Raw genomic sequence first — 26,470 nt, forward strand, 5'->3', positions numbered from 1 at the left:
AAGTACTGTAGTTTGCGCAACACCAACTTCCTAAAAGATGATATTGAAATAACATTTTAAAAAAGGCACAGAAATAAATGATCAAATGTTAGAACGGTTTAATCATACAGCCACAATTCTGCTTCCAAAAAATGAGTATTTTTTTCTTCATCTAAATGTCTGGAAATGTACATAAGGCCACCTGAAAATGTACAAGACTTTGACAGTGTGACAAAACTCATATGTTCATATTTATATAATTGACAATATCTTACATTTCTTTTGCTTACAAGGTAGTAGCTGTTCCAAAATACAGCACTCTTCTGTACAAAAATAATTCTGTCATATCCTGTGAAGTTTCCATGGCAGCAGAGGGGACCAGAAGCAGCCTCATTTTAAGTACAGAGCATTGGTGTTCCTTTAAAACTGTCACACGTCAGAAAGACAATATAAACAGGAGACGTTATAAAGCTCCGCATACAAAACGAGGCCGACCTTTCTCATAACAGATTTAAAACAAAACCATGTCAGATCGAGAAGCCATAAAAAGATTGTTTTAAAATAACGCTTGATCAAATAAAACTGTATACATTATATTTGAGGGGAAAGGAGTGATGAATATACACACACACATACATCAAAATGCACATTTAGGCAATTTTTCCCCCAAAAGTGTAAAAGACATCCATTTACAGCATCAACGTTTACAAATGTACAACTGTACAGACAAAATAAAAAGCATCACTACCAATTTATCAAGGCCTGTCAAACACCAATTAAACTTACACACTTATCAACTGCACATATACTACACGTATTCTACAATTATTCATATGAAGCAAAAGCCATTACTACTAGCGTCACAGAGGAGTTGTATAGCTTTTTAGATGGCCCCACTACTCACCCCACCTAATTCACTTGAATATTCAGACCAGAAGAAAAATTAAATTGAGGAATAACTAAATTAAAACAACCTCATGACGGTCGTTCTCGCATAAAACCATCCTGTTATTTTTCCTAATTTCATTCCCAATTCTACCCTCCGCTTTACATACTTGGGATGAGCCACTTCAAAAAAAATGTAAAATAAAAACTCTTACCCCAAGCCCCCTAGCCAAAAAAGCAACCATTTAATATTTACTCATACACAAAGATGCTATACATTTTTGCTAAACTATTTCTACGCAAGAGATGAATATTCAGTACATAAAGATACCGCTTCTAGGGCAGTGTTCATCTCAAAACTACAAGACAGATAGATGTTCCACAAAACATGATAAAGAAATCAGTCAAGTTATTAAAAACCTGTTACAGCATGCCTATGCTTACCCCCCACCCCCCACCCACACACGCCCCGCTACGGTCATTTACTGTAAAGATTACAACCAAGTTACACTTCCACTATACAACCCAACCTTGTGCTCTGCTTTTGAAAGAGAATAAACGTCCACGCTACCCGTGTCTGCTGTAAGCCCAAGCAGCCATTGAATGATCTGCGAGAAAAGGAAAGACCGTATAGGTGGGATTTAGTGGAATCACTGCTTACAGATGCAACAGCATATGTGCACTGTTGAATAACCATGCCATTTGTCGCCCGGAGCCGACTAGTCAAATCAAGCAAACAGTGTGAGAGAAAGAGTAGGCCCGTCTGCGGAAAAACAGAGGCATGCGGCGATCACAAGCCGGCAAGTGGATGACGCTCCACTAAAAATGAAGCACAAAGCATTGTAGGTGTTCAAGTAGAGACCAGTGGATGACTAACTCATTGGCACGAGAGACATAGTAATCGTCAGTGGGACAGATGAGTTTCATAATCTATCCATACTATGCAGTGCAAGAAGTAGAAATGGATCCATCAGCTGCTTTGGCATTGGGATCATTTTGTGGTAGTAGAAAGATAATTATATATATATATATTTAAACACCTGGCTTTTAATCATAACAGCTGATAGTAGTAGTAAGTGTGGGTACAAAAACAAATGAAAAATTGTTTAAAAGGATCACTCAAGTTCGGCCTTATAAAGTCACTTGCTGGTGTAATTGTAAGAATTGTACATTATCAGCAAATGCGTTTCTTTTTTTTTTCTACAGAGAATTTACAAGGTAAAAAAACTAAATGTACAGGATTATATAAGAAAAACCAGCCAGTTACATCATAAACAAATTGTGTGTGAGGGGGGCTGTGCTTTACCCAAGAGATTGCCTGCAAAACTGTCTGCTACCCTCCATGGTGGCCAGAAGCACTGAGGGTAGCATTAGAGTTGCAGGGGTCAGATGTCACAGCATTTCACAAGTGACATTTAAATCTTTTTGGTAATTCAGAGGGTGTCAAAGGTCAGCCCTGATGGCTCAGGAGCACCTCTTTACATAACTAGAAATAAGGTTAGGGGGGCAGCTCCTACTCTGGCCTTTAGTCAGTGGACACAGAAGGCAGGACTACATGAGGCCGTTGGTGGGCCCTCCGATGGGCCCCAGGTCAGAGCTACTCTTCATGTAGTATTTCTCTAGCTTGGCCAGGATGTGCTTGCCGTAGGTGTACTTGCGCAGGGTGGCGATGTGGGGCCGGATCTGGGGGAGCAGAGAGCAAAGATTAATTATACCATTTTTGGTGGGACAGGACCAATGAGGTTTAAAAGTTGTTCTCGTTTTAATTTTAAAAAACAATGCAGTCTGCGTTCTACTTAAAAAGTCTGCCATTGAAGGATACTAAAACAGAAAAAATGATGGGACAGCAGTCTGGTCAACATTCCACATAATACTGGACTTCCCAGAGCACGTGATTAATTAACAATTAGAACAACTTCAGAGTATCCCAACCATGTTGCACCCAAAATCACCAACCTTTGGTTGTATGACAATAAATTAACCTGAATAAATGAACCTGGCTTAAACTATTCTGATTTAAATGAACAGGTAATAGGGGGATGTACTCACTAGGAACCAAAGCCAAGCAAACAGGCCAAAACGGGACTAACCTGAACTTCTCCAATGAGAAACACAAATTTTCATAGCAAAATGTTTCCTGTTGTGAAACGTATTGCACTAATGAATTCACCTCAGAGACGATGGTATATGGCAACCCACCTTGTGCATGATGATCTTGCGCTGGGCGGGCTCGGCCATGTCGATCATCCGCTGCACCACGTAGTTGGCATACTGGTCCTTCATCATGGTGTACAGGGCGCTGTGGGGGCCGTCCTTCTGGCAGCACACCTCGTCAATCAGCAGGGCCCGCTCGGCACGGGACGAGTGGATCACGCACTTCTCCACCACGTTACTGAAGGAGAGACGAGAGAGGCTACATGGGCCGGTTTCCTGGACACAGTCAGCCTAGTCCTGAACTAAAAACCAACTCACTGGAGAATCTACATTGAAAACCACCCCTAGAAGTCTCAGAATGTGACTCGTCTCACTCAGTGGAGGCTTGTGTCACTTTAAAAATGGCCTCATTGTAATGGCTGGAGTGAAATAAAGGGAAAGCACATCTCTATGGATCTCACTCCCACCAGCTATGAAACTGTATATAAAATGAAGACATCCCTGTGATTAGTAATGGGAGAACGAAAGGGTTTTGCCTTACCTTGCAAATTTGTGCTGGCTCAGGAGGAGCACTTTTCCGCGGACCTCTGCCACAATTTTGCTCTTATCTTCGGGTCTGCCGTGCTCCAGGACATGCTGGATGACGTAGTTGCCGTACTGATCCTGCAGAGGGTGATGGAAACAGAAGACAGTGAGCGTGTGTGGGATCACAGTTCCCATTCCCCACAAAGGAAAACAATCAATTACATAATCTTGTAAGGGCATTTAGTTCACCCCCACTATGGATTCAATCATTCACAGACAGTTGAGACAGATTTTCTTTTGACAGAAATCTAGCATGACAACCCCGCAGAATTGTATCAATAGCACCACATCATTACCACAGATTAAGGTCAAAAGACCAGAGAGAGGCTAGTGATTCGTATGGGACACAGGCCTATACAGGTCCACGAGCAAACAGCTGCATCTCCCTTCAGGGATGGCTGATAAGACCATTATGGTTGTGAGGGAAAACAACCCAATACACCTAAACCTGTGCAGGAAGACAGACACTGAAACTCACCTGACCAGATAATAACATCAATAGTGCCAACATTTGACAATCTTAAATGATGACAATTCCTCACGAAAACAGATAAATGCCAAAATGTTACAACTTCAAAATCATTATTTCTCACTAATGCTTTAAGATTAATTTTAAAAATAAATAAAATCACCCATGAGTATCATGCTTCCCCCCTCCCCTATTTGATTTACAAACCTCCCCCATCATTTGGCATAATTGCTCTACATGGTCTGATGGACTTTACCCCTAAGTTCCAAGAACCCACAATTGAGTTCAAAGCCTATCAGACAATCCATGTCAATGTTGGGGGAGGGGGGTCCAAATTTTGGCAAAACAAATGCTGTCGACTTAGGGAGTCTTTCTACCAAGCAGTGAGGAATAAACATCAGAGAAGGAAGAGAGCAGGAGGGAGGGGGAAAGAGGAAGAATCAGGAGGCGCCCGTGACCTAAGAGAGGGATTATCTAAACAGAGAGAGACGAGAAGTGGGGTGCTGTGTATCCTCTACGTGACAGAACAGATTGTTTAGAAGCAAAGGAGAAAGAAAAAGTGGCGAGGGAGGAAGAGGCGTGCTCTGAGTTTAGAGGAGGAAAGAGGCCTGCAAAAGAGGGTTAGAGAGTTTAGTGACGGTAAAAAGGCCTTTACTGTGTTAAAGCACACTGGTTGTTGAGAGAGAGAGAGAGGGGAGGGAGGTGACACGAGGACAGCGTCCGCGTGGGAGGGAGGCGAATTGCTCTGACCTTAAACAGTGCGTCGCTGGAAACTGTATAATATGTTTTGGGTGTCATCTCCAATGAAACGCCTTGATATTTCTAGATGGAATAAGTGGGGGGGAGGGGGTAAAATTAACATAGGTCAGAGGTAGAAATCATTGACAGCATTCATACACTTATCCTTATCTATCATTAACTGACAGGGCTCACAGTCATGTTCATTAGGCACCAAAGGGAAGAAAACCTACTGAAACAGGGAGGGACTGCCGGGACTTGTCCAAAGAGAAATCAGACACAACCCAGGCTACACAGCAACACTAACAATGAAAACGTCACAAGAACTACAACACACACACAAAGCTCATCACATTGTATCTGGGTGACTTGGGCCAAGTTATGAGGAGACCAGGGGCTTAACTGGCTGCACTTACCTGGCCGAGCTGCTCAGAATGCTGGTGCAGCTCCTCCAGGATGGGCAGGGTCTGCTCCTGTGTGCAGTGCTCCAGGATCCTCTGAATCACCCTGCAGCCGTAAGGGTGGGTGGACAGCACAAACACCTGCAGGGAAGAGACAGACAGCACACCTCAACTAAATGGGTGGCAGGATCCCTCAGGTCTAGATAAGTGGAAAATAAAGTAATGCTTTAGATAAATGGAATTAAGCAGAACATTGATTAAAGCGTAGAGTATGTTGTCATTAACTGAATTAACTCAATGTCAATGTGTGAAGATTTGTTCAATTAAAAAAACAAAAAACATTTGAAAAGGGCCAAATGGGCCAGTCCATACATTGAATCCCAAGGAGAAAACATTTCTACTGTGCGCCTGGGTCAATTTTCAACAGATTAAGATTTTTCTGAAACGGGCAGGTAAGAACAGATTTTAGTTTCCAGTTGTAAAAAGTGTTGCTGCGGAGTGCCCTGCTGAACACGAGCCTAGCTACACCTATAACTAGGGGTGCGTTTGTAAATTCACTCTGGCTATGTACTCCGATTTCAGAGCACTCTCGTCTGAGTGTGCCAGCGCACAGAATTACTAATGAATTTACAAAAGCACAACACCCATTGAATATGGCCGTGTCAGTAAACGTCAGCAAAAAAACAAACAAATTGTTGCCAACAGAATCTCTAATTTTCTGTTAAAAAATGTTTTTCCCATTGCGTGCCCTATTGAATGGGCTCTCACCTGGCCCTGGAAGGCGTCGATGATGAACTGCAGGGCCTGGGGCTGGACACACTCGATACACTTCTGCACCACATGGTTCCCGTTCTGATCCTTCACACACTTCAGCACGTGGCCGTCCAGTTCTCGTACGATGTCACTCTGAGGAAGGGGATAGAGGGAGAGGAGTCATCTATCCATCCCTCTCTCACATCCATTATCCATTTTCAACCCATCTAGGTCATTCCCATAGAAATTGAGTCATTCTATTATTCTGCTTCTACGGTACATACATCCATGCTCTTCCTTCTAATGGCTCATTGATAACAATCTAATTTCTACCATAGTCCTTAATGTCAAGGGCAATTTCAAAGAAGCTTAAGGCTTTTCAAAGTGGACCGAAAAGGTCACAGGATCATATTACACAGGTTTCTATCCATCCACCATGCTTACCGGAGAGTCTTATCAGAACTTATCAGAAGACAGCAACTGATAACCCTAGGGCTACGTCATGGTCAAAAGTAGTGCACTAGAAAAGGGAATAGGATTCCATTTGGGATGCATCCTAGAAGCAATAAAATAAATCTAATGAGAAGTGAAGATCCGACTTACAATTACCTGCTGGTCAGAGGAGATAGACTCCAGGGCCTTCTGGATGACCCGGCAGCCGTACATCTGCAGGGCCAGGGGCAGCACGTGGCCGCGGATACGCGTGGCCAGAGCCAGCTTCTGATCCGCACTGCCAAACTGCAGAGACAAACAATACTTCAATGACAGCGACTTGAAAGTTTGTTCGTTTTGATTGTTTGCATTATATAATGTCCAGTAATTTAAAACAAATGCTCTTATCCAGATAACTACTTTAGTGGGATACACTTATTGTACGGTTAAGATAATACACGATTAATATTGAACCTGAAAAAGTAAGCCACAAGCTGCAATATCGTTGCTAGTAAAAATCGAATTATCAGACATGTGCTGGTTGAAAGCACACCAATAGTTGGTATTGGAGGTCGACCGATTAATTGGGGCCGATTTCAAGTTCATAACAATCGGAAATCGGTATTTTTGGACACCGATTTGGACGATTTCTTTTTACACCTTTATTTAACAAGGCAAGTCAGTTAAGAACACATTCTTATTTTCAATGACGGCCTAGCAACGGTGGGTTAACTGCCTTGTTCAGGGGCAGAACCACAGATTTTTACCATGTCAGCTCGGGGGATTCAATCTTGCAACCTTACAGTTAACTAGTCCAATGCTCTAACCACCTGCCTCTCATTGCACTCCACGAGGAGCCTGCCTGTTACGCGAACGCAGTAAGCCAAGGAAAGTTGCTAGCTAGCATTAAACTTATCTTATAAAAAAAACAATCAATCAATCATAATCACTAGTTAAACTAGTAATATCATCAACCATGTGTAGTTATCTAGCGTGTCCTGCGTTGCATTTAATCGATGCGGTGCATATTCATGAAAAAGGACTGTCCTTGCTCCAATGTGTACCTAACCATAAACATCAATGCCTTTTCTTAAAATCAATACACCGAAGTATATATTTTTAAACCTGCATATTTAGCTCAAATAAATTCAGGTTAGCAGGCAATATTAACCAAGTGAAATTGTGTCACTTCTCTTGCGTTCATTGCACGCAGAGTCAGTGTATATGCAACAGTTTGTGCCGCCTGGCTCGTTGCGAACTAATTTGCCCAGATTTGACGCAATTATAACATTGAAGGTTGTACAATGTAACAGGAATATTTAGACTTAGGGATGCCACCCGTTAGATAAAACACTGAACGGTTCAACCATATTAAATGACCAAAGGCTGGCATTTCTGTGTGTTATGTTACAATTAAGTCTATGATTTGATATAGCAGTCTGACTGAGCGGTGGTAGGCAGCAGCAGGCTCGTAAGCATTCATTCAAACAGCACTTTCGTGGGTTTTGCCAGCAGCTCGTCACTGGTGTAACCAATGTGAAATGGCTAGCTAGTTAGCGGGGTGCGCGCTAATAGCGTTTCAAACGTCACTCACTGAGACTTGGTTCTACACCTGCATTGCTTGCTGTTTGGGGTTTTAGGCTGGGTTTCTGTACAGCACTGAGAAAGCAGCTGATGTAAGAAGGGCTATATAAATAAATGTGATTTGATTTGAGTAGTTGTTCCCCTTGCTCTGCAAGGGCCGCGTATTTTATGGAGTGATGGGTAACGATGCTTCGAGGGTGGCTGTTGTCGATGTGTTCCCAGTTCAGAAGCTATACTGTTACTCTAGCAATACTAAAGTGCCTATAAGAACAACCAATAGTCAAAGGTATATGAAATACAAATGTGTGTATAGAGAGAAAGTCCTATAAATACTATATGAACTACAACCTAAAACCTCTTACCTTGGAATATTGAAGTCTCATGTTAAAAGGAACCACCAGCTTTCATATGTTCTCATGTTCTGAGCAAGGAACTGAAATGTTAGCTTTCTTACATGGCACATATTGCACTTTTACTTTCTTCTCCAACACTTTGTTTTTGCATTATCTAAACCAAATTGAACATGTTTCATTATTTATGAGGCTAAATAGATTTTTATTGATGTATTATATTAAGTTAAAATAAGTGTTAATTCAGTATTGTTGTAATAGTCATTATTACAAAAAATAAATTCTAATAATAATCCCCAAAATATTGGCAGATTAAATCGGTATCGGCTTTTTTTGGTCCTCCAATAATCGGTATCGGCGTTGAAAAATCATAATCGGTCGACCTCTAGTTGGTATGGTATGAACCAATGATATCACAAGTCTCCAGAGTGGCATTGAATCTAACCCGACAACTTTGACCAGTTCCCACCTCAAAGAACTTCTGGATGACGTAGTTGCCAAACACGTCTGTCATCAGCTGGTAGGCTGCTTGCAGGATCTCCCCAAACACCATCTGTCTCTCTGCTGGGGTGGCTCTCTCCAGCTTCTGTTGGATGAACCTGGACACAGGGGGGGAAGCAAGAGAAAGAAAAGGAGGAAGAGGAGTTAAGAGCAACCTGAGCATTACAGTGATAAGTGTTGTTTTTCAACAGCATGATTGGAGGGCATAATATGCCGCAGAGGTTGTGTGAGTCTATGTACCACTGTGTGTGCATGCGGCGTGAGAAAATGCATGTTCATTTTATGTGAGTGAGCTTGTGTACGTGAGAGAGACTTTGTGTGTGTGGTGTGAGAAAACGAGTTCATAGTATGTGAGAGACTGTGTCCATTCAGCCGTGCGTCTATTCGTCACCCACCTGGAGCCGTGCTGGTCCTGGGAGAACTCCACCATGTGGCCGGGCAGGTCACGCAGCTGCAGGTTGGGGAAGCGGTTGTTGCGGAAGTCCTCCAGCAGGCGGCTGCGTCCGCTGGGCATGACGTCTGAGCGGCTGTAGCGGGGCCGAGACGGCGGGAACAGCTGGCTGCTGGAGCTGAACAGGCTGGAGGTGCCCCCCGCACTGCGGTACTTGGCCTCCGCGCCGGGCGCCGCCGAGATGTAGCGCCCGCTACCGTTCGTCAGGCCGCCTGGAGGTTGGGAATACCGGGAGGAAACAAAGGATGAGGGGGTGTTGCCATAGAGATAGAATTTCGACCCTCAGTACGTAGCTTGAATGGGAATTCCCCATCTGGTCACTATTTCTATGCGTGTCTAGCCATCCACTTAGAGTGGTGTTGAGTAAAGTGAACTAGACAGATTATAATGTGAGAGACAGATTATATGTGAGAGAGACATCTCCATATGGTGCAAAACCATTTCATCTTTTGAAGAGTGACTGACAGGGTGGCGACAAAACTTAATTGTGTATCACTGCATGAAGTTTTCTATCTGCCTGCCCATCTTGTGTTCATGTCTATGCTCTCCAACGCATTTATTACACCTGGTCTTACCCAGGTGAAGGCTGGAGGAGGAGCCATGAGAGGAGGGCAGAGAGGGTGGGGGTGTGAGGGGGGAGTGGCCCGGTGTTAGGCCAATGGGACTGGGTGAGGAGTAGCCCAGGCTGTTGTAGAAGGGCTGACCAATGGGGGTAAGGCTGCTACCACCTCCACGCTTGTACAGGTCCGAGTTGGCCAGCAGGGAGTCCCGGCGAGAGACACTGCTGCTGGTGGAGCTCGACACTATGGGAGAGAGAGATGAAGACGGGGAAATAAGAAGAGGGGAGAGAAAAAAAGGACAGCAGGGCATCCAAAGAGGGGGGTACAGAATCTTTGGAAAATGCTATTAATTGTCAAGAGTGCATGACATCACGTCTTATGTATGCTTTTTGCCATATGAACAATGAACCTGAAGGTTCCTTCTCCACTAACCTGAGGAGCCGAAGCCTCCGAGCGCCGAGCCCAGGCCCACGCCCAGGGAGCCGCCGGCACCGCTGAATCCTAGAGACGAGGTGGGCGGTGGAGCCTGGGAGGTGTGGGAGAACAGGGAGCTGCTCTGGGAGCTGGCCGGCACCGACCCAGAGCCGTAGAAGGAGCTGGAAGGTAGGCCCTGGTTCTGCTGCTGCTGGGGCTGCTGCTGGGGTTGGGACATGGAGCGGTACAGGCCGTTGGGCTGGGGGCCTGACATGTTGTTGCCCGAGCCGGACGCTGACGCCGCAGCCGCTATATAGACAGAGGGAAGAAAGAGGGATGGAAAGAAAAACCAGGTCACCACGGTTCAGTATGGTGCCTATTTGGAGTAGACATGGGGTGGGATGAGCACTATTAAAACTGCTGAATAGCCCTGTTAATATGAGCAATTCATCCACGTCATTGTAAGATTGAGATTCGATTATAAAGCCTTGCTCAACTTTCACAAGCAAAGTACAGTAATATTGTGTTCAAACTATCCACATGGCGCTCATTCCACTAGCTGCTAAGCCGCCTCCCATTAGGAGAACACTGGGCCAGACAACCCGTGGTACTCACCAGCCTGCGCTGCGGCCTGTGGGTTGATGAGGAGCGGGGTTTGGACCAGGCGGACGGGCCCTCCCAGACCACCGCGGGCCCCAGGGGCCATCACCAGGGTTCCGTTCTGGTCGTAGTAAGCGGCGGGGGCCAGCATCTGGTAACCTGGGTGGGCAGGAGACAGACAAACTGAGGGGAAACACACTGTGAAAACCAGCCTGGCGAGTGTGTGTTTGGTCTATGAAGTTGCGTGTGGTCTACGAAAGGGCTGAAGACGTGTTATCTTACTGCACCCGAATCAGAAGGGAAAGGCCGTTTGAAAGAGTGTGTACACAAACGTATTCCAGAGGGAATATGAGACAAGCGTTCATATCAAATTACACCCCCCCAAAGCACTACATAGACCTGTTAAAAGGGGCTAAAGGGAAACTTCAACATGCCTCGAAAGGCTTCAAGGCATAGATGCACATAATGCTGAGAGTCAGTATAATATATTCACATGCTACTCTTCACCTCTCACCCCTTGGGTAAACTCCAGACCTGTACAGGACTGGCTGTGTTGTACTTTTCACACTAACGCACCTAACCAAACGCTGCCTGCTCGGATATCCTCTTTTGACATTGTCCTTTGTTCCTGCAATTATGTGGCTGCTTAACCAGGCCTGCTCAGTAGAGCTTGGTTTGGCTCAGTAGTGTTCAAATCAAATTTTATTTGCGCCGAATACACATGTGCCGACTACACATGTGCCGACTACAACCTTACAGTGAAATGCTTACTTACAAGCCCTTACCCAACAACGCAATAAAGAAAAACAACAAATAAATAAAGAGCATCAGTAAAATAACAATAGCAATGCTATTGTTACCAGGGGGTACAGGTACAGAGTCTATGTGCGGGGGCACCGGTTAGTCGAGGTCATTTGTAAATGTAGGTAAAAACCTGTGTGCTCAACTAACACTACTCAGTCACTGACCTGGCATACCAGCGTAGGCGAGGGCAGGGTTGGCGGCGGCAGCTGCTGCCAGAGACTCCTGCTGGCTCTGCTGGCCCTGACCAGGGGTGAGAGGGCGCTGGTTGTTCCCGGGGCGCATCACCTGGAGAGAGAGAGAAGATCAAGGGGTTACACCACAACCACACTTAAAATGACTTGAGTCATCTGAGGGAAAATGTACAAGATAAATCATGGTCACTTCCAATACACCTTCGGCTATAACGCTTAACCCTTAAATTAATTCTCTAGTTAGCTGCTGTTAATTGGTGAAATGCCTACCTGTTGCTGTCCTGGCCCCGGTCCTTGATTGGATCCCTGCTGGTTAGCGTTGTGACTGGCAGCCTGTTGCTGGAAGAGGTTGGCAGGGTACACGCCCCAAGGAACACCATAGTACTGGGGAGGAACCACTGTAGGCCCTAAGGGAAGGGAGTCCTCAGTTACTACTACCAAACCTGTGGTATGAATTTGCAATTCAATTTTATACAGAAGATTATACACTCACGAAGCAGTAAAGCAGCTTTTGATGACAGTACCCACTCAGAGTGAAAGAGGTGCTATGTATGAATACAGTTTGTGTGTGTGTGCTAACCGGCAAGTGTAGCTGCTGCGGCCAGTCCTGCAGCGGTGTAAGGGTCGGTTCCGGGGGGTCCAGTGTTGATGATGTATGGGTTTGGCACGAACGCGGGAGCAAGGCCGGCTGAAGAAAACCTCCAGTTAGCAGTGTGCCCAAATCGAATAACACATCATCCGATATCAAATTGCCGTCAAAACCACAACTACATTTAAAAAAAAAATATATATATATATTTTTTTAAAGTATGGCATTCAGGACATTTTTACGTACAAAACATTCAGCTGTAATACTACACCAATAACAGGTAATACTACCCAATCTGGCACAAATATGTGTGTGTGCAGTTTGGAGGCAAATAATGAATAAATCCACAGTATATTACTGTATATAGTAATCAAAACTACAATCATAATTTAGGGGGTGCTTGTATTGTTGCTGGGCAGCAGCCAGGGTAGAACCTACCAAGGTGTTGTTGCTGGGCAGCAGCCAGGGTAGAACCTACCAAGGTGTTGTTGCTGGGCAGCAGCCAGGGTAGAACATCTAGAACCTACTAAGGTGTTGTTGCTGGGCAGCAGCCAGGGTAGAACATCTAGAACCTACCAAGGTGTTGTTGCTGGGCAGCAGCCAGGGTAGAACATCTAGAACCTACCAAGGTGTTGTTGTTGGGCAGCAGCCAGGGTAGAACATCTAGAACCTACCAAGGTGTTGTTGCTGGGCAGCAGCCAGGGTAGAACATCTAGAACCTACCAAGGTGTTGTTGCTGGGCAGCAGCCAGGGCATACTGTTGCTGCTGAGCAGCAGTGAGCTGCTGGACAGTCAGATGGTTGGACCTCTGGAACAACTGGACAACAAACAGAACAAGTTAGACACATTAATACCCAAGCTTCCACTACTCTCAGGGACAGGGAAGCAAACTGGTAAGGACCCAAAAAGGTGACAAACTACTTGCACAGAAACATGCATTTCAGATTTTTTTTTAAATTACACACATTTGATCAATCTCAATATTCCTAACTATCCAAACCACAAACGTTATTGTCCTGGGGTCGGGGGGGCGTTGGACTCTTTGGTCTGGGTTTAAAGTTACAGTGCGTAACTTTTTGGAAGAGTCGACAAAGAAAAGTGAGTTATAGATCTGTCACTCATTCAAAGCAAGTCCAAGAAGCAGATCCTCAAGGTAGATGGATTATTTTAAATATGTTATTGGACAATAAACAGATATGGCTTATTAACCTATACGGTCCGAATAATGATGACCCAAGCTTCTTTGAAAATATAAGAATTTAACACTAGACTCTATTATTATGGTGGGAGATTTTAATACGGTCTTATATAGCTAGCTCTATGGACCGGAAAGGAAAATCACCCGCAGGCACTTAAGGAAATCATGAATGTCATGGATATATTGGCATTAGTGGATATATGGAGACTTAAATACCCTGACCTAGTGAGATATACTTGGCGGAGGCTTAATCAAGCCAGTCGTCTTGACTACTTTCTTATGCCATTCTCTCTGGCACCAAAAGTTTTAAAAGTGTTGATAGGGGACAGAATGCGGTCGGATCATCACATCATTTACATATATATTACTCTTACAGAATTTCCACGTGGGCGAGGATATTGGAAATTTAACCAAAGCCTACTAGATGATAAATTGTTTAGAACTAGGACAGATTCATTTATAACTGACTGTTTCAGACATAACATAGGTACAGCCAATCCCCTTATTGTATGGGACACTTTTAAATGTGCCTTTAGAGGCCATGGAATTCAGTACTCATCTATAAAACAAAAGCAATTTAGATCAAAAGAGTCCATATTAACAAAGGAAATTGAAGGACTAACAGTACAGTTAGATAGCAATAAAAACGATACCATAGAGGCACAGAATAAGTTAGAGGAAAAACAAAAAGAAATGGAGGAAGTTATTCCAGAAAGATCCAGTGTAATATACTATAAAAAAAATAAAGCGAACTGGATGGAATATGGGGGAAAAACATACACCAAATGATTTTTCAATCTTCAATATAGAAATGCTACCAAAAAAAAAAATGTTAAAATTAAAACTTGTAACAAATGATGGAGTCGTGCATGATTCACCAAATTATATTTTGAAAGAGGAAGTACTTTAAGAATATGTTTGTGTTTCAGGCTCCTCCATCTCCACTAACTGAAACTAATTGTATGGATTTTTCCCCTAATAATATTGTAAAATTAACATCTGTACAGAAAGACACAGAGGAGGAACTACTTGATGCAATTGGGGCCTTTAAGGATGGATAAACTCCAGGGCTGGATGGCATAAAAAATAAATAAAAAAATATATTTTTTTTTATATACTCAAAGGACCATTATTAGCATGTTTTAACCACTCATATATAGATGGTAGATTATCAGACAAGCAACAAGAAGGTCTGATATCATTATTACTGAAACAGGACCCAAGTGGTATATATAAAGATCCAGTCCATTAAAAAAATTGGAGACCTCCTACACTTCAGTGTTGTGATGGTTTGCTTTATCTTGGCCAGGTCGCAATTGCAAATGAGAACTTCTAAACTAGCCTACCTGGTTAAATAAAATAAATGTAAAATAAACAAAACATTGCACACCAGGAAGAGAGTTGTGTTCGGCTAGCAGTGTTTCTTTCTGCAGCAGCGTTTGCAAATCGATTGATAAGAAATCCTTATGATATCATTCTGTAAGGTAGACCAACTTTGCAGTCAACATTTGATTGGGAAGTTTTTTTGTGGAAAAGCCACTAGATTATGCAGACATTAAAGTCATGCTAACTGGCTACACAACACAGAGGTGCACAGAAACAGGCGGTACTTCAGAAAGTTGCAGGAAATAAGAATCACTGATGCATTGTTTGTCGGGTTCACCAAGGGGTCATGAAAAGGGTTGTACCAAAATGTTTGATGTATTAGAATAATTGATTATGTTTTATTAATAGAAGGAGAGGGGTTATAAGACCCCTCCCTCACATTTATAGGGTGCTTGACTACACACACACAAAATATAGTTTTATAATTGTTCCACAGTTGTTTGCTCGCTCTCTTATAATGTGTGACAGACAGAACTCTGCAGGGGAGTGTGGGAGATAAGAGACTACTCAGACATTCCACAATAAATCAACTTTGGAGAGGGGACATTTATTGCCTAGCTTTTAGATAAACACTGAAACTCTTATGTTTGTATAGCTATGGATGCAGGGTTTTGGTCTCAGGAGTAAAAAGGTAATGACGTAAGGCGGGACTTCAGTTTAATAAAACAACTTGAGACCTTTTGTTTGATGCAGAACTTACTCAGAAACGTGTGTGCTATGTTCCTGTTTGTCAACTTTTGCCTGCAATTGCATTCAAAGTTTTTGAATGATTTAATTAAAGATAGCCATAATGCCAATTTCAATGAACCAATGATTGACAAGGACGAAGAAGAAACAAACCCTAACATGTTCATGAATTGTGAGAAACTACTGCAACATAACTTATTTTCTAATAAGTTCAACACTTAACTTTCTGTGCTCAGTCAATGATTGATAGGACACAGACCCCCACCCACCCAAAAAAAACATTGTTCCTTCAGATCTCCAGGTCTATTGGAGATCAAAACGGCTCAGATCACCAAAAAGTGACAGGTTTACATCAATCTATGCACTAGAGAAATGTAGTTCCTGGTTACTACTTCCTGGTTCAACCCACCTGCTGCTGGGAGTTGTAGTCAAACAGGCCGACGGGGGTGCCGGAGGAGTCTACCTGGATCTGGTTGCCGGCGTAGTCGAACTGGAGTGACTCCACACCCTGCTGCTGCTCCATGTTGCCCATGTTCTGGGCCTCCTGGCTCTGGAAGTCCTCCTGCTGCTGGGGCTTGTTCTGGGGCTGCATGGTCTGGTGCTGGAGGTGGTGTTGCTGATGCTGGTGCTGCTGGTGCTGGACCAACATCTCCAGCCCGGCCTGGCCGGGGCCCATCCTCTCCACCGCCTCGGTGGGGGAGGCCTGGCGACTTCCTGGGGTGAGACTGGAGAAGGGGGGGGGGGCAGTACATGTGACGATATGGTCTTTGAGGCTTTGTTCACAACTATCTCCCTGCAAAGTCTCAGACAGACTGCCTTACAAATCAGTTGCTCTTTGAAGCAAAAGGATTAAAGTGTCTAATCGGCATAATTCAAATAACTTTCATTTTCCAAAATGGGCTCTATGTGCGGTGACGGATTGGTAAATAAAATCTCAAAGATAATTTCAAGGCCCCCCATTCACCCCCCTAAAAATGTCCCATACTTGAAGTCTTTGCAGTCTCTGTCCATGCCATTGAGCAGGCCTCTCCCATTGGCCTTGGCCGCATCACTCTCCTCTCCCACTTTCATTTCTGGGCTCTTGTCCTCTTCAAACGGGGACGTCTGATCTTGGGCGTTACCTTTCTCCCTTCCGTCCGGGTCAGCGTCCCCGCCGCCCTACAAAAGCAAAAATAAATCAAACATTCAGAAGGCTTGTTCCTCCAAACAGACGCAACGCTCCATCAGAGAACAAGAGGCTAGGCCCTAAGCAATAAGAATTTGATGTTGCATTTCTGGAATAATTCTAGACCTGACAATTTTTGTATCACTACTGAAGCCGATGTAGATCTTCTGTTGGTTCTGAGTGGATTGGCGTAAAGGGCAGAGAGCGAAAGAGACCTTGGCAGAAAGACTTACGTAGCCACCGTTCCTGTAGCGGCCATCCATCTTGTCCCCAGGGGAGGAGCTCAGGACGTACTCCACCATGCTCACGCCCAGGCCTCCGCCCTCAGAGCGAGGGGAGAGCACGGAGTTGGCGTCGCCGTTCCCATGGAAACCCTGTCCGGGTCGTCGCTGCACCATGATTGGTTGGGACACAGAGTGATCTGCTCAGAGGAAAAGAATAGACAGCCAGGAAGGTGAGACATGGAGATTGTCCTGGGTCAATGCAGAGACAACCGTTCTCAAAGAATAGAAGTTTCAGCAGATTACTTTTTTTTTATGTTAAAAAGCTATTTGCATGGTCTTCATGGTACCAGTTCAACTATGTATTATCTCTACGCACTAAAATGTTACACTATGCCTTTATGCATAGAAGGAAACTTTGATTTTGGGTTGAATTGGCCATTTTGTTAAAAGCACCATTAATTCTGAGCAAATAGAATTTTATAAAACAAGTAACTTAAGTGTAACTAAAAGTAATCCCCAGAAGTAATTATTAATCACGAGGGCCATAAACAATAACTAAACTCAGCAAAAAAAGAATCATTTTTTCAGGGCCCTGTCTAAGATATTTTGTAAAAATCCAAATAACTAAACAGATCTTCATTGTAGAGTTTAAACACTGTTTCCATGCTTGTTCAATGAACCATAAATTCATGAACATGCACGTTGCTCGTTAAGACACGAACAGCTTACAGACGGTAGGCAATAAAGATCACAGTTATGAAAACTTAGACCCCTAAAGAGGCCTGTCTACTGACTCTGAAAATCACCAAAAGAAAGATGCCCAGGGTCCCTGCTCATCTGCGTGAATGTGCCTTAGGCATGAGGATTGCAGATGTGGCCAGGGCAATAAATTGCAATGTCCGTACAGTAAGACGCCTAAGACAGTGCTATAGGGAGACAGGACAAACAGCTGATCGTCCTCGCAGTGGCAGACCACGGCTCAGACACAAGAGGCATGTGGCAGGGTCTACAGTCAATCACGGACTACAAGAAGAAACCCAGCCCAGTCACGGACCAGGATGTCTTGCTCCCAGGCAGACTAAATCACTTTTTTGCCCGCTTTGAGGACAATACAGTGCCACTGACACGGCCTGCAACGAAAACATGCGGTCTCTCCTTCACTGCAGCCGAGGTGAGTAAGACATTTAAAAGTGTTAACCCTCGCAAGGCCGTGCCCCCAGCCGCGCCCTCAGAGCATGCGCAGACCAGCTGGCCGGTGTGTTTACGGACATATTCAATCAATCCCTATACCAGTCTGCTGTTCCCACATGCTTCAAGAGGGCCACCATTGTTCCTGTTCCCAAGAAAGCTAAGGTAACTGAGCTAAACGACTACCGCCCCGTAGCACTCACTTCCGTCATCATGAAGTGCTTTGAGAGACTAGTCAAGGACCATATCACCTCCACCCTACCTGACACCCTAGACCCACTCCAATTTGCTTACCGCCCAAATAGGTCCACAGACGACGGAATCTCAACCACGCACTGCCCTAACCCACCTGGACAAGAGGAATACCTATGTGAGAATGCTGTTCATCGACTACAGCTCGGCATTCAACACCATAGTACCCTCCAAGCTCGCCATCAAGCTCGAGACCCTGGGTCTCGACCCCGCCCTGTGCAACTGGGTACTGGACTTCCTGACGGGCCGCCCCCAGGTGGTGAGGGTAGGCAACAAAATCTCCTCCCCGCTGATCCTCAACACGGGGGCCCCACAAGGGTGCGTTCTGAGCCCTCTCCTGTACTCCCTGTTCACCCACGACTGCGTGGCCACGCACGCCTCCAACTCAATCATCAAGTTTGCGGACGACACAACAGTGGTAGGCTTGATTACCAACAACGAATGGACGGCCTACAAGGAGGAGGTGAGGGCCCTCGGAGTGTGGTGTCGGGAAAATAACCTCACACTCAACGTCAACAAAACTAAGGAGATGATTGTGGACTTCAGGAAACAGCAGAGGGAACACCCCCCTATCCACATCGATGGAACAGTAGTGGAGAGGGTAGCAAGTTAAGTTCCTCGGCATACACAGCACAGACAAACTGAATTGGTCCACTCACACTGACAGCATCGTGAAGAAGGCGCAGCAGCGCCTCTTCAACCTCAGGAGGCTGAAGAAATTCGGCTTGTCACCAAAAGCACTCACAAAATTCTACAGATGCACAATCGAGAGCATCCTGGCGGGCTGTATCACCGCCTGGTACGGAAACTGCCCGCCCTCAACCGTAAGGCTCTCCAGAGGGTAGTGAGGTCTGCACAACGCATCACCGGGGCAAACTACCTGCCTTCCAGGACACCTACACCACCCGATGTTACAGGAAGGCCATAAAGATCATCAAGGACATCAACCACCCGAGCCACTGCCTGTTCACCCCGCTATCATCCAGAAGACGAGGTCAGTACAGGTGCATCAAAGCTGGGACCGAGAGACTGAAAAACAGCTTCTATCTCAAGGCCATCAGACTGTTAAACAGCCACCACTAACATTGAGTGGCTGCTGCCAACACACTGTCATTGACACTGACCCGACTCCAGCCACTTTAATAATGGGAATTGATGGGAAATGATGTAAATATATGACTAGCCACTTTAAACAATGCTACCTTATATAATGTTACTTACCCTACATTATTCATCTCATATGCATACGTATATACTGTACTCTATATCATCGACTGCATCCTTATGTAATACATGTATCACTAGCCACTTTAACTATGCCACTTTGTTTACATACTCATCTCATATTTATATACTGTACTCGATACCATCTACTGTATGCTGCCCTGTACCATCACTCATTCATATATCCTCATGTACATATTCTTTATCCCCTTACACTGTGTATAAGACAGTAGTTTTGGAATTGTTAGTTAGATTACTTGTTGGTTATCACTGCATTGTCGGAACTAGAAGCACAAGCATTTCGCTACACTCGCATTAACATTTGCTAAACATGTGTATGTGACAAATAAAATTTGATTTGATTTTGATTTGTAACATCTGGACAGGATCGGTACATCTGAACATCACACCTGCGGGACAGGTACAGGATGGCAACAACAACTGCCCAAGTTACACCAGGAACGCACAATCCCTCCATCAGTGCTCAGACTGTTCGCAATAGGCTGAGAGAGGCTGGACTGAGGGCTCGTAGGCCTGTTGTAAGGAAGGTCCTCAACAGACATCACCATCAACAACGTCACCTATAGGCACAAACCCACCGTCGCTGGACCAGACAGGACTGGCAAAAAGTGCTCTTCGTTGGCCATGGCAACGAACATTCCTGACATTCCTGTCTTGCAGGAAATCACGCACAGAACGAGCTGTATAGCTGGTGGCATTGTCATGCTGGAGGGTGATGTCAGAATGAGCCTGCAGGAAGGGTACCACATGAGGGAGGAGGATGTCTCCCCTGTAACCACAGCGTTGTCATGGCAGGCAATCTCAACAAGCGCAGTCCGATGATGCTGTGACACTTCCCCAGACCATGACGGACCCTCCACCTCGATCCCGCTCCAGAGTACAGGCCTCGGTGTAACGCTCATTCCTTCGATGATAAACGTGAATCTGACCATCACCCCCGGTGAGACAAAACCACGACTTGTCAAAGAGCACTTTTTGCCAATCCTGTCTGGTCCAGCGACGGTGGGTTTGTGCCTATAGGTGACGTTGTTGCCGGATCTCAATCCCATTGAGCACGTCTTGAAATTGTTGGATCGGAGGGTGAGGGCTAGGGCCATTCCCCCCAGAAATGTCCGGGAACTTGCAGGTGCCTTGGTGGAGTGGGGTAACATCTCACATCTCCTATTCCATAACTATTAAAAGTTTGAAATGACTAGTACGCTTTAAAAAAATAAAATGCAACATGTAAACAGTTGGTCCCAAGTTGCATGACAAAAAGCTTATTCTCTCTCAAAATCTGTGCACATATTTGCTTACATGCCTGTTAGTGAGCATTTCTCCTTTGCCAGGACAATCCATCTACCCACCTGACAGGTGTGGCATATCAACATATCAAGCTGATTAAACCGCATGATCATTTCACAGGTACACCATGTGCTGGGGAAAATAAAAGGCCACACTAAAATGTGAAGTTGTCACACAACACAATGCCAGTCCCCAGCTTTGAGGGAGTGTATAATTGGCATGCTGATTACAGGAATGTTCACCAGAGCTGTTGCCAGATAATATAAATGTTCATTTCTCTACCATAAGCCGTCTCCCATGTCATTTTAGAGAATTTGGCAGTATGTCCAACCGGCCTCACAACCGTATACCACGTGTGTCCACGCCAGCCCAGGACCTCCACATCGTGCCATTCATCCACCGCCATCACCTCATGTTTCAACATAACAATGCACAGCCCCAAGTATGCAAAGGAGTTGTGTCGCAACTGCATGAGGCAAATGGTGGCGACACCAGATACTGACCGCTTCTGATCCACACCCATTTTCTTTTTAAGGTACGTGACCAACGGATGCATTGTCTGTATTCCCCAGTCATGTGAAATCCATAGATTAGGGCCTAACGAATTCATTTCAATTGACTGATTTCCTTATATGAACTGTAACTTAGTAAAATTCTTCATTTTTGCATGTTGCATTTATATTTGTTCAGTGTAGGATAACCAAATAATAAAGTGACCAACTACAAGACTCCCCCTTCCTTATAACTGTAAAATTCATATTTGTTTGTTTAATGTTAGAATTTTGGGGGGCATATTTTCTAAAGGGCTTTTGATCAAAATGTCACTGTTCACGTCTCACGGAGCTGTAGCGTGGCTATCTGAACTTGTTAGGAACTAGCCTTTCATCTCATATTAATCTTATCAGTCTGACAAACAAACGATGCTTAAAAAAAATGTATCTGTGAATTTTGAGATTAATGGCTATAAACCGATCTCAGTGTGCTACAGCCATGAAGCCACGCTCTCCTGCTGTGCTATGATGTAAGGATTGCAGGCATGTGCTTTGCCAGTGCTTGTGACATAGGGTTCAGCCAGGAGTTGGACAGTCGAAGAGCGAAAGAAATGGTAGGAGGGCCACCCCAGCTTCAAGTGGTTTCAGATTTCACATCCTACTTCACACCGGCTCAAATATACTATGGTGTCAGTAGGAACCAGCCAATTAGATATAGTGTCCATAAAAATATCAGTCGGAACCAGTACAAGAACCATGCAGATCCCCTAAACAGACATTACATCCAAGAAGTTAAAGCTGAAATGTCACTTTTTAGGTGACTCTGACCAAATTCACATAGGTATGCGTGTTATAGATCTGTCATTCTCATTGAAAGCTGGACTAAGAAGCGGTAGATCTGGTCAATGTTTGATTCCACTCTTAAGTTTAGCTTTTGCGTCTTTTTCACTTACGGTTTTGTACACCAGCTTCAAAAAAATATATTTTACAGCAGTTTAGATGGTACAATGATGCTCTACACCAGGAATAATGAACTAGATTCAGCTGCAGCCCAATTTCTCTCTTGAGCAGATTTTTTTTTATTTTTAACCTTTATTTAACCAGGCAAGTCAGTTAAGAACACATTCTTATTTTCAATGACGGCCTGGGAACAGTGGGTTAACTGCATGTTCAGGGGCAGAACGACAGATTTGTACCTTGTCAGCTCGGGGGTTTGAACTCACAACCTTCCGGTTACTTGTCCAACACTCTAACCACTAGGCTACGCTGCCGCCCCAGCGTAGCCTGATGGTCAGAACATAATTACAAATAATTTGTAGACTGCAAATTGACCACAAGAAGAACAAACAGATATTTGACTAAAACAATCTCAACCTTGCTTACATTTGTATATGATCATGTCATATCTCTTTATTAAGTATGGGTAATACTTGGGAACAGATTTCTTGACTTAAAAATCACTTGGAGCCGATTTCCTGGTGTTAAAAAAAACAAACAGTATTTTATGTCCAACAATGAAAATTCCACACACACTATATATTTATATAGAGATTTTTGTTAGTGCTCAGAAAACCTGGGGGGGGAATAAAACCAACCCGCGACAGTTGGGGAACCCTGCTCTACACAACAGTATACTGTTTTGTCACATAAAAACATAAATTATGGTAACTATTAGAATTTTAGCAGCCAGGAAATTGCGGAGCGATTTCTGCATAGTGCCGCTAAGAATGTATGCATATGGGGGAGCCAAGGGGTTGATAAAAATAAAATTGTTTCTCAAAAAGCCCCGAGGGTTAAACAAACAGACAAACAAGCAGAGGCATAGAAAACCACTCACGAGAAGATCCCCAAGCATTCTCCCGCCATTCCTCTCCAAGGAGCATCCCTTTCCTTCCATCCTTGGACAAGTCATCCGAATCCCACAGTTTTTTTGCTGGCAGGAGCTGTAAAGAGAAGGCAAAATGGCTACTTGGACATTCGACATTCTGGGTCACCGTGGGAAACTTCAATGGAAGATGTAGCACAGAATCTATCCTAGTTTTAAAGGGAGGAAATGTGAGATGTTGTGGTGGATCTCAACCTACCTCACCCATGCCCCTGGACTCCAAAGCAAGGGCTTGAAAACCATAGTTCATCTCATCCACAGTTCGAACCTGATAAAAATAATAATTTGGCTTCAGTCAGAGCACATACACAATTCAACCTGGCAAAAATTATATCCTTATTCATGGTACGCTAGTTCTGGACATCATATTGAAATTGGAGGAACACAAATTGATACAACACAAATTGATGCAAACTCCAGCCACACTTACGAGGTTGTCCTAGACAACAAAGACTAGTATGAGTCTAAATAAATTACAATGTTCACTAAAAAGTAATAAAAACCCAACTACTGTATGGGTTGTTAAAGCATAGGATGAGTTACAAATCTGAATTCTATCCTTAGATAGAGATCACTGACAGAGACCCCCCTTACACAGACACATACTTCCCAAGTCAGTTGTTGTTGTCGTCAACAGGCTGGGTGTTTACTGGGAATGGAACATTTCCTTCAAACTTTCACGTACAACTTTAAAAATTAGTTTAACAAGCCATTAGAATGAACCACTAGAATATTTGACAGGCTAATGCTTGCTACAATGAATATTTGTTGAAAGCGATTTCTATGAAACAGAAGCAAGTGTAGCTTTCTAAAGAGTGGGAAATCTTTGGCTGGTGCAATTGATGTCATGCTCTGGACTGAAACGGCAAGGGTCTCTTGTGGTAAAGTAGTTTCTAGAAAGTATAAGATCTGCTTCATTCAAATATTTTATTATCAAACAGGAAGCTTGTAGCCAAGTAGTTTAGCTCTGGCAAAACCATTGTACCTGGTCAACGTGGTTGCCGTCTCCAGTGGGCCAACGGTGCTTGCTGGAGGTGCAACCTCCCAGCTGCTCCCCAGGCTGCCTCTGGAAGAAGTAGCCCACTGTGGCATCATCCTGAGAGCGCCCACTTAGTGGAGGCTGTGGGGTGCCTGGGATGGGGTTGGGTCCCTGCAGACGGTGTGGCCCTCCAGGACCCTGACCTGCAACCCCCATGGCGGCCAGGGATCCCCCTCCGTGAACTCTGACGCCCCCGGCTTCAGGAGCACCGTTTGTGTGCAGCATCCCGCCTCGTGTCTCCTGCCAGGCCACGTCATTCATACCTAGGATGCTGCATGGAACGCTCATCCCACGGGGAAACCTTTGGAGGGGGAAATAACAGAACATGTGTGAGTAGAGTTGCTGTACATTGCATATGGATAGCACTTATCAAACATAATGTATATACATTAACCTGAGGTTTCTGATATTGAATGTATTTGTATTTATTAGGGATCCCCCATGCATGCTTATTGAACCAACCACACACAGTCTTTCTTTGGTCCCTAACAGAGAGTTTCATTGCTTTGTTTCATAAGTTACAATAACATTTGTAAATTTACACACTGAAAGGCAATAAACTTCAGCATAAAGCACTAACAGCTAGTGTCAATCTAAGGTAACAATCTTCTCTGGGGACGTTACCTGCCCTTCCTATGACTTGGCTACCTAGCTTGCTAGTTAAGTAGCTAGCTATTACATTAATACATTAATACACTTGAGCTCGTTGCTAGCTAGCTAACATAAACTAATAAATATTCAGTGTCCGAAAGTCCGTGTAATACGCAATTTGGCCTTAGCCAAACTAGGTAACATCAATCGCTAACATGGTCAAATTGAACTAGCTAGCTATAGGCAGTGGAAACCAATCTCTTAATAATCAAAACAATGTTAGGTAACGTTAGATGGATAACGTTAACTAGCTCTCCATATAGCCTAGCTAAATTAGCTAGCTTGCTAAATAACTTGTTAGCGTAGCCAATCGAACAATGAATGTCTGCCCACCGAATGCTCAACTCTTCGGTGTCGGGTGTGTGTTTCGACATATTACAGGCAGCATGTAGCTAGCTAGTTAAGGTAATGTACTTCGTTGGATTAGTTTGGCTAGTAAAAAAAAAAAGAACTTGTCTGAATGTTAGTTATCATGCGAAATGTATACATTCGCCAACTTACGTTTCCTGGCAACACAACATAGAGATAGTTAACGATTTCTCTGTTCCGGACAACAGGCTAGTTCACTGGAAAAACAACCGTTCGTGAACTACGTTAGCTAGCTATCATTAGCGGTTAGCTACCTGACGTTAGGTAGCGAGCTATACAGACAGAAGCCAAGTTAGCTAGCGGTAACAGTTCACCTGTAAATCCAGCGCCAATGTTGAATTTGTTAAATGAACTAATTTAACTAGCTAGTCAGATAACTAGATTTGTTGATGCTACCATGGCTAGCCAGGCAGATTAAGGAAGGCCTCTTACCTTTTCAGTTTGATAATAAAAATAAATAAAATACCCCCCAAAAATTACTAGCTAGCTATTGTAGTTAAATAAGTGCATACAATAAAAAACATAGCTCTCCGTTGTTCACACGCCGCTGAACAGTTGTAATCAAACGTTTTTAACCGAGCGAACCATACAAATGCCGTCTGGTGAGCTGCATTAACAAAACACCATTGCTGCTGGGTAACTACACACTCACTAACAACATGGCCCCCCTCCAAGTTCCAGAGGGGCCTTACCCGCTAAACAAAAGGGGGAAATTCTCAACGACCACGGCAATAATCCACGTTTAAAATAGTGAGAATACGTACAATATCGCATTATAGACATTTAGAAGATACTCACGCGCTGTCTTTTCGGTAGAAGAGCGATGCTTGTACAAAATTTCAGGGGTATAAATGTATATTGTTTTGTTTCCGTGGAGATCGGTGTTTTAATGATTTGGGATTGAACATGCAATATATAGGAGTTTGACTATATCACGCTAGTGCCCTCCCTGCTGCCTATTATGCA

The 26,470-nt window shown here is 44.1% G+C and overlaps 1 protein-coding gene across 6 annotated transcripts; it reads right to left on the bottom strand.

Annotated features, from left to right (window-relative positions):
* Positions 1-81: 81 nt before the first annotated feature.
* On the bottom strand, positions 82-26,470 carry LOC118398841 (pumilio homolog 2-like). Of its 6 annotated transcripts, none has more exons than XM_035794600.2 (23): positions 26,303-26,470; positions 24,431-24,785; positions 23,645-23,713; positions 23,398-23,503; positions 17,110-17,297; positions 16,697-16,869; positions 16,121-16,436; positions 13,164-13,257; positions 12,432-12,539; positions 12,122-12,258; positions 11,825-11,945; positions 10,872-11,015; positions 10,275-10,565; positions 9,858-10,085; positions 9,227-9,494; positions 8,800-8,929; positions 6,568-6,702; positions 5,980-6,117; positions 5,227-5,352; positions 4,823-4,894; positions 3,560-3,681; positions 3,064-3,256; positions 82-2,547 (listed from the first exon to the last, which is right to left on the bottom strand). In XM_035794600.2, the coding sequence occupies exons 2-23, from the start codon at positions 24,770-24,772 to the stop codon at positions 2,416-2,418; spliced, it is 3,633 nt and encodes a 1,210-aa protein (XP_035650493.1). In that variant the 5' UTR covers positions 24,773-24,785; positions 26,303-26,470; the 3' UTR covers positions 82-2,415. The 6 variants fall into 6 exon arrangements, with proteins under 6 accessions (XP_035650493.1, XP_035650495.1, XP_035650494.1 ...); XM_035794602.2 differs by lacking the exon at positions 26,303-26,470 and adding an exon at positions 25,937-26,178 and having other exon boundaries at positions 12,122-12,249; XM_035794601.2 differs by lacking the exon at positions 26,303-26,470 and adding an exon at positions 25,937-26,178 and having other exon boundaries at positions 6,574-6,702.

Source organism: Oncorhynchus keta, chromosome 19 (genome assembly GCF_023373465.1).
Source record: "Oncorhynchus keta strain PuntledgeMale-10-30-2019 chromosome 19, Oket_V2, whole genome shotgun sequence".
Taxonomy (NCBI): domain Eukaryota; kingdom Metazoa; phylum Chordata; class Actinopteri; order Salmoniformes; family Salmonidae; genus Oncorhynchus; species Oncorhynchus keta.